At 49.8% G+C, this 12,309-nt stretch overlaps 1 protein-coding gene across 1 annotated transcript in view; it reads right to left on the bottom strand.

Moving 5' to 3' along the window:
* Nucleotides 1-12,309, bottom strand: part of LOC142491878 (extracellular calcium-sensing receptor-like) — a 56,147-nt gene that overhangs the window by 32,025 nt on the left and 11,813 nt on the right. Inside the window, exon 4 of the mRNA XM_075594698.1 lies at nt 1,005-1,229. Coding sequence (XP_075450813.1) covers nt 1,005-1,229 — 225 coding nt within the window. The remainder of the gene's footprint in view (nt 1-1,004; nt 1,230-12,309) is intronic.

Genomic DNA, 12,309 nt, shown 5'->3' with positions numbered 1-12,309 from the left:
TCCTGCTGTATAGGTGTCCCGGGACGGTGCCTGACTACATCTGTATCCTGCTGTATGGGTGTCCCGGGACGGTGTCTGGCTACATCTGTATCTTGCTGTATGGGTGTCCCGGGATGGTGTCTGGCTACATCTGTATCCTGCTGTATGGGTGTCCCGGGACGGTGTCTGGCTACATCTGTATCCTGCTGTATGGGTGTCCCGGGACGGTGTCTGGCTATATCTGTATCCTGCTGTATGGGTGTCCCGGGACGGTGTCTGGCTACATCTGTATCCTGCTGTATGGGTGTCCCGGGACGGTGCCTGGCTACATCTGTATCCTGCTGTATGGGTGTCCCGGGACGGTGCCTGGCTATATCTGTATCCTGCTGTATGGGTGTCCCGGGACGGTGCCTGGCTACATCTGTATCCTGCTGTATGGGTGTCCCGGGACGGTGTCTGGCTACATCTGTATCCTGCTGTATGGGTGTCCCGGGATGGTGTCTGGCTACATCTGTATCCTGCTGTATGGGTGTCCCGGGATGGTGTCTGGCTACATCTGTATCCTGCTGTATGGGTGTCCCGGGATGGTGTCTGGCTATATCTGTATCCTGCTGCATGGGTGTCCCGGGACGGTGTCTGGCTACATCTGTATCCTGCTGTATGGGTGTCCGGGGACGGTGCCTGGCTACATCTGTATCCTGCTGTATGGGTGTCCCGGGATGGTGTCTGGCTACATCTATATCCTGCTGTATGGGTGTCCCGGGACGGTGTCTGGCTACATCTGTATCCTGCTGTATGGGTGTCCCGGGACGGTGTCTGGCTACATCTGTATCCTGCTATGTGTTTCCCCAGGTTTGCAGCTCGCAGACTTTAGTAACGCTCTTGTGAGTTTCACAGTAACAATGTGATACAAATATATCTAACATAATCCAAGTATTTATATTTTCTGAGCCTACAAAGAAACACTGCACCCACCAAACCCCTTCACCCCCCCCCCCCCCAGGACTTCCTTTAATTATACTCACATGGGAAAACTTCTCATTCCAAAGAATGGCGCTGGTGTTGATAATAACCATATAATCCCCGCGTGCTCCTGGGATAAACATTCCCACATTCACCATACGGAAGCTGCTGTTCCCAATCTGAATGTTCATAATGTCGTAGGAGGCGGAGACATCCCCGTTGGCATCAAAACGTAATCTGTCTCCGGTCTTGGTTTGGAAATGGGTTTTCTTCAAGTAATGGAGAACCTGTAGATTCAGCACATATAGAGAAAAGATGAACAATGGCATTTATCAGGCTGTATATAGCTGTGTATATATATATATATATATATATATATATATATATATATATATATATATATATATATATATATATATATATTGTAACGGAGTCACTGTTTGCGCAGTTTGGAAAGAGCTTGCAGTGTGTATGTTCCAGCATAAAGACAGTTAACCTCCCCTTAAGAGGCTAGATGCAGGTAGGGCTAATTAAACAGACCTGAATGAAACGGGGTTTAAAGGCAGGAAGGAAGCTGCCACAAAAGAGAGATTGTTTTTCCCCAGAGAGAGGCAGAGACTTTTCCCCAACCAGGAAGGAAGCTGGTTGGAAGTTCCCCAGGCCTGGGACAAGACTCCATGAAACTGAACATGCCAGCTGGATGTGGGGTTTGACTACAAGGAACTGGCATATCATAGACTGCTGATGGAGCAGAGCTGTCCTGTCCAGATTGCTGTGTCCAGAAGTATTTCCTGGCGGATCCTCCTTGGACTGAGTTCCCACAACAACAGATAAGGACTTTGATATTTCTTGCTAGTCGCTTTGGAATTGTATTATATGTTTGGGCTGGTTACCTGCTTAGCTGGCCAGCGGTTAGTAAGTCTCCCAAAGGGGATTAGGGTTTTATTTTATGTTTTTGTTTTCTTAAAGGGACAGTGTGCCTAATGGTTAGTTGTTGTGGACAAATAAAACCACTGCCGTTATAGCTTTAACCACTGTCTAAGAGTCTTACTGAACCTGCTGCGAAGCCGTCCTGCCACAATATTGATTGGGATGCAGTGTGGGGATTATGATTGTGATGCAGTGTGGATCACTGATGGTGATGCAGTGTGCGGATACTGATGGGGATGCAGAGTGTGGATACTGATGGTGATGTAGTGTTGGGATACTGATGGGGATGCAGTGTGGGGATACTGATGGTGATGTAGTGTGGGGATACTGATGAGGATGCAGTGTGAGGATACTGATGGTGATTCAGTGTGGGGATACTGATGGTGATGCAGTGTGGGGATACTGATGGTGATGCAGTGTGGGGATACTGATGGTGATACAGTGTGGGGATACTGATGGTGATGCAGTGTGGGGATACTGATTGTGATTTAATGTGGGGATACTGATGGTGATGCAGTGTGGGGATACTGATGGTGATGCAGTGTGGGGTTACTGATGGGGATGCAGTGTGGGGATACTGATGGGGATGCAGTGTGTGGATACTGATAATGATGTACTTTGGGGATACTGATGGTGATGTAGTGTGGGGATACTGTTGGTGATGTAGTGTGGGGACACTGGTGGTGATGTAGTGTGGGGATACTGATGGTGATTCAGTGTGGGGATACTGATGGTGATTCAGTGTGTGGATACTGATGGTGATTCAGTGTGGGGATACTGATGGTGATTCAGTGTGTGGATACTGATGGTGATTCAGTGTGGGGATACTGATGGTGATTCAGTGTGGGGATACTGATGGTGATGTAGTTTGGGGATACTGATGGTGATTCAGTGTGGGGATACTGATTGTGATGTAGTTTGGGGATACTGATGGTGATGTAGTGTGGGGACACTGGTGGTGATGCAGTGTGGGGATACTGATACTGATGGTGGTGCAGTGTGGGGATACTTATGGTGATGCAGTGTGGGGATACTTATGGTGATGCAGTGTGGGGATTCTGATGGTGATGCAGTGTGTGGATACTGATGGTGATGCAGTGTGGGAGCAGTGATGGTGATGCAGTGTGGGGATACTGATGGTGATGCAGTGTGTGGATACTGATGGTGATGCAGTGTGGGAGCAGTGATGGTGATGCAGTGTGGGGATACTGATGGTGATGCAGTGTGTGGATACTGATGGTGATTCAGTGTGAGGATACTGATGGTGATTCAGTGTGTGGATACTGATGGTGATTCAGTGTGTGGATACTGATGGTGATTCAGTGTGGGGATACTGATGGTGATTCAGTGTGTGGATACTGATGGTGATTCAGTGTGGGGATACTGATGGTGATTCAGTGTGGGGATACTGATGGTGATGTAGTTTGGGGATACTGATGGTGATTCAGTGTGGGGATACTGATGGTGATGTAGTTTGGGGATACTGATGGTGATGTAGTGTGGGGACACTGGTGGTGATGCAGTGTGGGGATACTGATACTGATGGTGGTGCAGTGTGGGGATACTTATGGTGATGCAGTGTGGGGATACTTATAGTGATGCAGTGTGGGGATTCTGATGGTGATGCAGTGTGTGGATACTGATGGTGATGCAGTGTGGGAGCAGTGATGGTGATGCAGTGTGGGGATACTGATGGTGATGCAGTGTGTGGATACTGATGGTGATTCAGTGTGGGAGCAGTGATGGTGATGCAGTGTGGGGATACTGATGGTGATGCAGTGTGTGGATACTGATTGTGATGCAGTGTGTGGATACTGATGGTGATTTTTTGTGGGGATACTGATAGTGATGCAGTGTGGGGATACTGATGGTGATGTAGTGTGTGGATACTGATGGTGATGCAGTGTGGGGATACTGATGATGATGCAGTGTGGGGATACTGATGGTGATGCAGTGTGTGGATACTGATGGTGATTTAGTGTGGGGATACTGATAGTGATGCAGTGTGGGGATACTGATGGTGATGTAGTGTGGGGATACTGATGGTGATGCAGTGTGGGGGCAGTGATGGTGATGCAGTGTGGGGGCAGTGATGGTGATGCAGTGTGGGGATACTGATGGGTATGCAGTGTGGGGATACTGATTGTGATTTAATGTGGGGATACTGATGGGGATGCAGTGTGGGGATACTGATTGTGAAGTAGTGTGGGGATTCTGATGGTGATGCAGTGTGGGGATACTGATGGGGATGCAGTGTGGGGATACTGATGGGGATGCAGTGTGTGGATACTGATAATGATGTAGTTTGGGGATACTGATGGTGATGGTGTGTGTGGATACTGATGGTGATGCAGTGTGGGGACACTGGTGGTGATGCAGTGTGGGGATACTGATGGGGATGCAGTGTGGGGATACTGATGGGGATGCAGTGTGTGGATACTGATAATGATGTAGTTTGGGGATACTGATGGTGATGGTGTGTGTGGATACTGATGGTGATGCAGTGTGGGGACACTGGTGGTGATGTAGTGTGGGGATACTGATACTGATGGTGGTGCAGTGTGGGGATACTTATGGTGATGCAGTGTGGGGATAATTATGGTGATGCAGTGTGGGGACACTGGTGGTGATGCAGTGTGGGGATACTGATACTGATGGTGGTGCAGTGTGGGGATACTGATAGTGATGCAGTGTGGGGACACTGATGCAGTGTGGGGATGCAGTGTGGGGATACTGATTGTGATTTAATGTGAGGATGCTGATGATGATGAAGTGTGTGGACACTGATACTGATGGTGATGTAGTTTGGGGATACTGATGGTGATGTAGTGTGGGGATACTGATGGTGATGCAGTGTGGGGATACTGATTGTGATTTAATGTGAGGATGCTGATGATGATGAAGTGTGTGGACACTGATACTGATGGTGATGTAGTTTGGGGATACTGATGGTGATGTAGTGTGGGGATACTGATGGTGATGCAGTGTGGGGATAATGATGGTGATGCAGTGTGGGGATACTGATGGGGATGCAGTGTGGGGATACAGATGGTGATTTAATGTGAGGATGCTGATGGTGATGGAGTGTGGGGATACTGATGGTGAATCAGTGTGGGGACACTGATACTGATGGGGATGCAGTGTGGGGATACAGATGGGGATGCAGTGTGGGGATACTGATAGTGATGCAGTGTGGGGATGCTGATACTGATGGGTATGCAGTGTGGGGATGCTGATACTGATGGGTATGCAGTGTGGGGATGCTGATACTGATGGGTATGCAGTGTGGGGATGCTGATACTGATGGGTATGCAATGTGGGGAGGCTGATACTGATGGGTATGCAGTGTGGGGATGCTGATACTGATGGGTATGCAGTGTGGGGATGCTGATACTGATGGGTATGCAGTGTGGGGATGCTGATACTGCTGGGTATGCAGTGTGGGGATGGTGATACTGATGGGTATGCAGTGTGGGGATGCTGATACTGATGGGTATGCAGTGTGGGGATGCTGATACTGATGGGTATGCAGTGTGGGGATGCTGATACTGATGGGTATGCAGTGTGGGGATACTGATGGGGATGTAGTGTGGGGATACTGATGGTGATGAAGTGTAGGGATACTGATGGGGATGCAGATTGGGGATTCTGATGGGGATGCAGTGTGGGGATACTGATGGTGATGCAGTGTGGGTATACTGATGGGTATGCAGTGTGGGGATTCTGATGGGTATGCAGTGTGGGGATACTGATGGGGATGTAGTGTGGGGATACTGATGGTGATGAAGTGTAGGGATACTGATGGGGATGCAGATTGGGGATTCTGATGGGCATGCAGTGTGGGGATACTGATGGTGATGCAGTGTGGGGATACTGATGGGTATGCAGTGTGGGGATTCTGATGGGTATGCAGTGTGGGGATGCTGATACTGATGGGTATGCAGTGTGGGGATACTGATACTGATGGGTATGCAGTGTAGGGATGCTGATAGTGATGCAGTGTGGGGATGCTGATACTGATGGGTATGCAGTGTGGGGATGCTGATACTGATGGGTATGCAGTGTGGGGATACTGATACTGATGGGTATGCAGTGTGGGGATGCTGATACTGATGGGTATAAAGTGTGGGGATGCTGATACTGATGGGTATGCAGTGTGGGGATGCTGATACTGATGGGTATGCAGTGTGGGGATGCTGATACTGATGGGTATGTAGTGTGGGGATGCTGATACTGATGGGTATGCAGTGTGGGGATGCTGATACTGATGGGTATAAAGTGTGGGGATGCTGATACTGATGGGTATGTAGTGTGGGGATGCTGATACTGATGGGTATGTAGTGTGGGGATGCTGATACTGATGGGTATGTAGTGTGGGGATGCTGACACTGATGGGTATGTAGTGTGGGGATGCTGATACTGATGGGTATGTAGTGTGGGGATGCTGATACTGATGGGTATGCAGTGTGGGGATGCTGATACTGATGGGTATGCAGTGTGGGGATGCTGACACTGATGGGTATGTAGTGTGGGGATGCTGATACTGATGGGTATGCAGTGTGGGGATGCTGATACTGATGGGTATGTAGTGTGGGGATGCTGATACTGATGGGTATGTAGTGTGGGGATGCTGACACTGATGGGTATGCAGTGTGGGGACGCTGATACTGATGGGTATGCAGTGTGGGGATACTGATACTGATGGGTATGCAGTGTGGGGATGCTGATACTGATGGGTATGCAGTGTGGGGATGCTGATACTGATGGGTATGTAGTGTGGGGATACTGATACTGATGGGTATGCAGTGTGGGGATTCTGATACTGATGGGTATGCAGTGTGGGGATGCTGATACTGATGGGTATGCAGTGTGGGGATACTGATACTGATGGGTATGCAGTGTGGGGATGCTGATACTGATGGGTATGCAGTGTGGGGATGCTGATACTGATGGGTATGCAGTGTGGGGATGCTGACACTGATGGGTATGTAGTGTGGGGATGCTGACACTGATGGGTATGTAGTGTGGGGATGTTGATACTGATGGGTATGCAGTGTGGGGATGCTGACACTGATGGGTATGTAGTGTGGGGATGCTGATACTGATGGGTATGTAGTGTGGGGATACTGATACTGATAGTGATGCAGTGTGGGGATGCTGATACTGATGGGTATGCAGTGTGGGGATGCTGATACTGATGGGTATGCAGTGTGGGGATGCTGATACTGATGGGTATGCAGTGTGGCGATGCTGATACTGATGGGTATGCAGTGTGGGGATACTGATACTGATGGGTAAGCAGTGTGGGGATGCTGATACTGATGGGTATGCAGTGTGGGGATGCTGATACTGATGGGTATGCAGTGGGGATGCTGATACTGATGGGTATGAAGTGTGGGGATGCTGATACTGATGGGTATGCAGTGTGGGGATACTGATACTGATGGGTATGCAGTGTGGGGATGCTGATACTGATGGGTATGCAGTGTGGGGATGCTGATACTGATGGGTATGCAGTGTGGGGATGCTGATACTGATTGGTATGCAGTGTGGGGATACTGATACTGATGGGTATGCAGTGTGGGGATGCTGATACTGATGGGTATGCAGTGTGGGGAGGCTGATACTGATGGGTATGCAGTGTGGGGATGCTGACACTAATGGGTATGTAGTGTGGGGATGCTGACACTGATGGGTATGTAGTGTGGGGATGCTGATACTGATGGGTATGCAGTGTGGGGATGCTGACACTGATGGGTATGTAGTGTGGGGATGCTGATACTGATGGGTATGTAGTGTGGGGATACTGATACTGATAGTGATGCAGTGTGGGGATGCTGATACTGATGGGTATGCAGTGTGGGGATGCTGATACTGATGGGTATGCAGTGTGGGGATGCTGAACCTGATGGGTATGCAGTGTGGCGATGCTGATACTGATGGGTATGCAGTGTGGGGATACTGATACTGATGGGTAAGCAGTGTGGGGACGCTGATACTGATGGGTATGCAGTGTGGGGATGCTGATACTGATGGGTATGCAGTGGGGATGCTGATACTGATGGGTATGCAGTGTGGGGATGCTGATACTGATGGGTATGCAGTGTGGGGATGCTGATACTGATGGGTATGCAGTGTGAGGATGCTGATACTGATGGGTATGCAGTGTGGGGATGCTGATACTGATGGGTATGCAGTGTGGGGATGCTGATACTGATGGGTATGCAGTGTGGGGATGCTGATACTGATGGGTATGCAGTGTGGGGATGCTGATACTGATGGGTATGCAGTGTGGGGATGCTGATGGGTGTGTAGTGTGGGGATGCTGATACTGATGGGTATGTAGTGTGGGGATGCTGATACTGATGGGTATGCAGTGTGGGGATGCTGATACTGATGGGTATGCAGTGTGGGGATGCTGATACTGATGGGTATGCAGTGTGGGGATACTGATACTGATGGGTATGCAGTGTGGGGATACTGATACTGATGGGTATGCAGTGTGGGGATGCTGATACTGATGGGTATGCAGTGTGAGGATGCTGATACTGATGGGTATGCAGTGTGGGGATGCTGATACTGATGGGTATGCAGTGTGGGGATGCTGATACTGATGGGTATGTAGTGTGGGGATGCTGATACTGATGGGTATGCAGTGTGGGGATACTGATACTGATGGGTATGCAGTGTGGGTATGTTGATACAGATGGGTATGCAGTGTGGGGATGCTGATACTGATGGGTATGCAGTGTGGGGATGCTGATACTGATGGGTATGCAGTGTGGGGATGCTGACACTGATGGGTATGTAGTGTGGGGATGCTGATACTGATGGGTATGCAGTGTGGGGATGCTGATACTGATGGGTATGTAGTGTGGGGATGCTGATACTGATGGGTATGTAGTGTGGGGATGCTGACACTGATGGGTATGCAGTGTGGGGACGCTGATACTGATGGGTATGCAGTGTGGGGATGCTGGTACTGATGGGTATGCAGTGTGGGGATGCTGATACTGATGGGTATGCAGTGTGGGGATGCTGATACTGATGGGTATGTAGTGTGGGGATACTGATACTGATGGGTATGCAGTGTGGGGATGCTGATACTGATGGGTATGCAGTGTTGGGATACTGATACTGATGGGTATGCAGTGTGGGGATGCTGATACTGATGGGTATGCAGCGTGGGGATGCTGATACTGATGGGTATGCAGTGTGGGGATGCTGACACTGATGGGTATGTAGTGTGGGGATGCTGACACTGATGGGTATGTAGTGTGGGGATGCTGATACTGATGGGTATGCAGTGTGGGGATGCTGACACTGATGGGTATGTAGTGTGGGGATGCTGATACTGATGGGTATGTAGTGTGGGGATACTGATTCTGATAGTGATGCAGTGTGGGGATGCTGATACTGATGGGTATGCAGTGTGGGGATGCTGATACTGATGGGTATGCAGTTTGGGGATGCTGATACTGATGGATATGCAGTGTGGCGATGCTGATACTGATGGGTATGCAGTGTGGGGATGCTGATACTGATGGGTATGCAGTGTGGGGATGCTGATACTGATGGGTATGCAGTGTGGGGATACTGATACTGATGGGTATGCAGTGTGGGGATACTGATACTGATGGGTATGCAGTGTGGGGATGCTGATACTGATGGGTATGCAGTGTGAGGATGCTGATACTGATGGGTATGCAGTGTGGGGATGCTGATACAGATGGGTATGCAGTGTGGGGATGCTGATACTGATGGGTATGCAGTGTGGGGATGCTGATACTGATGGGTATGCAGTGTGGGGATGCTGATACTGATGGGTATGCAGTGTGGGGATGCTGATACTGATGGGTATGCAGTGTGGGGATGCTGATACTGATGGGTATGTAGTGTGGGGATGCTGATACTGATGGGTTTGCAGTGTGGGGATGCTGATACTGATGGGTATGCAGTGTGGGGATGCTGATACTGATGGGTATGCAGTGTGGGGATGCTGATACTGTTGGGTATGCAGTGTGGGGATGCTGATACTGATGGGTATGCAGTGTGGGGATACTGATACTGATGGGTATGCAGTGTGGGGATGCTGATAGTGATGCAGTGTGGGGATGCTGATACTGATGGGTATGCAGTGTGGGGATGCTGATACTGATGGGTATGCAGTGTGGGGATGCTGATACTGATGGGTATGCAGTGTGGGGATGCTGATACTGATGGGTATGCAGTGTGGGGATGCTGATACTGATGGGTATGCAGTGTGGGGATGCTGATACTGATGGGTATGCAGTGTGGGATGCTGATACTGATGGGTATGCAGTGTGGGGATGCTGATACTGATGGGTATGCAGTGTGGGGATGCTGATACTGATGGGTATGCAGTGTGGGGATGCTGATACTGATGGGTATGTAGTGTGGGGATGCTGATACTGATGGGTATGCAGTGTGGGGATGCTGATACTGATGGGTATAAAGTGTGGGGATGCTGATACTGATGGGTATGTAGTGTTGGGATGCTGATACTGATGGGTATGTAGTGTGGGGATGCTGATACTGATGGGTATGTAGTGTGGGGATGCTGACACTGATGGGTATGTAGTGTGGGGATGCTGAAACTGATGGGTATGTAGTGTGGGGATACTGATACTGATGGGTATGCAGTGTGGGGATGCTGATACTGATGGGTATGCAGTGTGGGGATACTGATACTGATGGGTATGCAGTGTGGGGATACTGATACTGATGGGTATGCAGTGTGGGGATGCTGATACTGATGGGTATGCAGTGTGGGGATGCTGACACTGATGGGTATGTAGTGTGGGGATGCTGACACTGATGGGTATGTAGTGTGGGGATGCTGATACTGATGGGTATGCAGTGTGGGGATGCTGACACTGATGGGTATGTAGTGTGGGGATGCTGATACTGATGGGTATGTAGTGTGGGGATGCTGATACTGATGGGTATGTAGTGTGGGGATACTGATACTGATAGTGATGCAGTGTGGGGATGCTGATACTGATGGGTATGCAGTGTGGGGATGCTGATACTGATGGGTATGCAGTGTGGGGATGCTGATACTGATGGGTATGCAGTGTGGGGATGCTGATACTGATGGGTATGCAGTGTGGGGATGCTGATACTGATGGGCATGCAGTGTGGGGATGCTGATACTGATGGGTATGCAGTGTGAGGATGCTGATACTGATGGGTATGCAGTGTGGCGATGCTGATACTGATGGGTATGCAGTATGGGGATACTGATACTGATGGGTAAGCAGTGTGGGGACGCTGATACTGATGGGTATGCAGTGTGGGGATGCTGATACTGATGGGTATGCAGTGGGGATGCTGATACTGATGGGTATGCAGTGTGGGGATGCTGATACTGATGGGTATGCAGTGTGGGGATGCTGATACTGATGGGTATTCAGTGTGGGGATGCTGATACTGATGGGTATGCAGTGTGGGGATGCTGATGGGTGTGTAGTGTGGGGATGCTGATACTGATGGGTATGTAGTGTGGGGATGCTGATACTGATGGGTATGCAGTGTGGGGAATCTGATACTGATGGGTATGCAGTGTGGGGATGCTGATACTGATGGGTATGCAGTGTGGGGATACTGATACTGATGGGTATGCAGTGTGGGGATACTGATACTGATGGGTATGCAGTGTGGGGATGCTGATACTGATGGGTATGTAGTGTGAGGATGCTGATACTGATGGGTATGCAGTGTGGGGATGCTGATACTGATGGGTATGCAGTGTGGGGATGCTGATACTGATGGGTATGTAGTGTGGGGATGCTGATACTGATGGGTATGCAGTGTGGGGATACTGATACTGATGGGTATGCAGTGTGGGGATGCTGATACAGATGGGTATGCAGTGTGGGGATGCTGATACTGATGGGTATGCAGTGTGGGGATGCTGATACTGATGGGTATGCAGTGTGGGGATGCTGATACTGATGGGTATGCAGTGTGGAGATGCTGATACTGATGGGTATGCAGTGTGGGGATGCTGATACTGATGGGTATGCAGTGTGGGGATGCTGATACTGATGGGTATGCAGTGTGGGGATGATGATACTGATGGGTTTGCAGTGTGGGGGTGCTGATACTGATGGGTATGCAGTGTGGGGATGCTGATACTGATGGGTATGCAGTGTGGGGATGCTGATACTGATGGGTATGCAGTGTGGGGATGCTGATACTGATGGGTATGCAGTGTGGGGATGCTGATACTGATGGGAATGCAGTGTGGGGATGCTGATACTGATGGGTATGCAGTGTGGGGATGCTGATACTGATGGGTATGCAGTGTGGGGATGCTGATACTGATGGGTATGCAGTGTGGGGATGCTGATACTGATGGGTATGCAGTGTGGCGATGCTGATACTGATGGGTATGCAGTGTGGGGATGCTGA

The sequence above is a fragment of the Ascaphus truei genome, chromosome 4 (assembly GCF_040206685.1).
Source record: "Ascaphus truei isolate aAscTru1 chromosome 4, aAscTru1.hap1, whole genome shotgun sequence".
Classification (NCBI taxonomy): Eukaryota; Metazoa; Chordata; class Amphibia; order Anura; family Ascaphidae; genus Ascaphus; species Ascaphus truei.
Note: the sequence above shows the minus strand (reverse complement) of the source record. Positions and strands in the feature narration are given on the sequence as shown.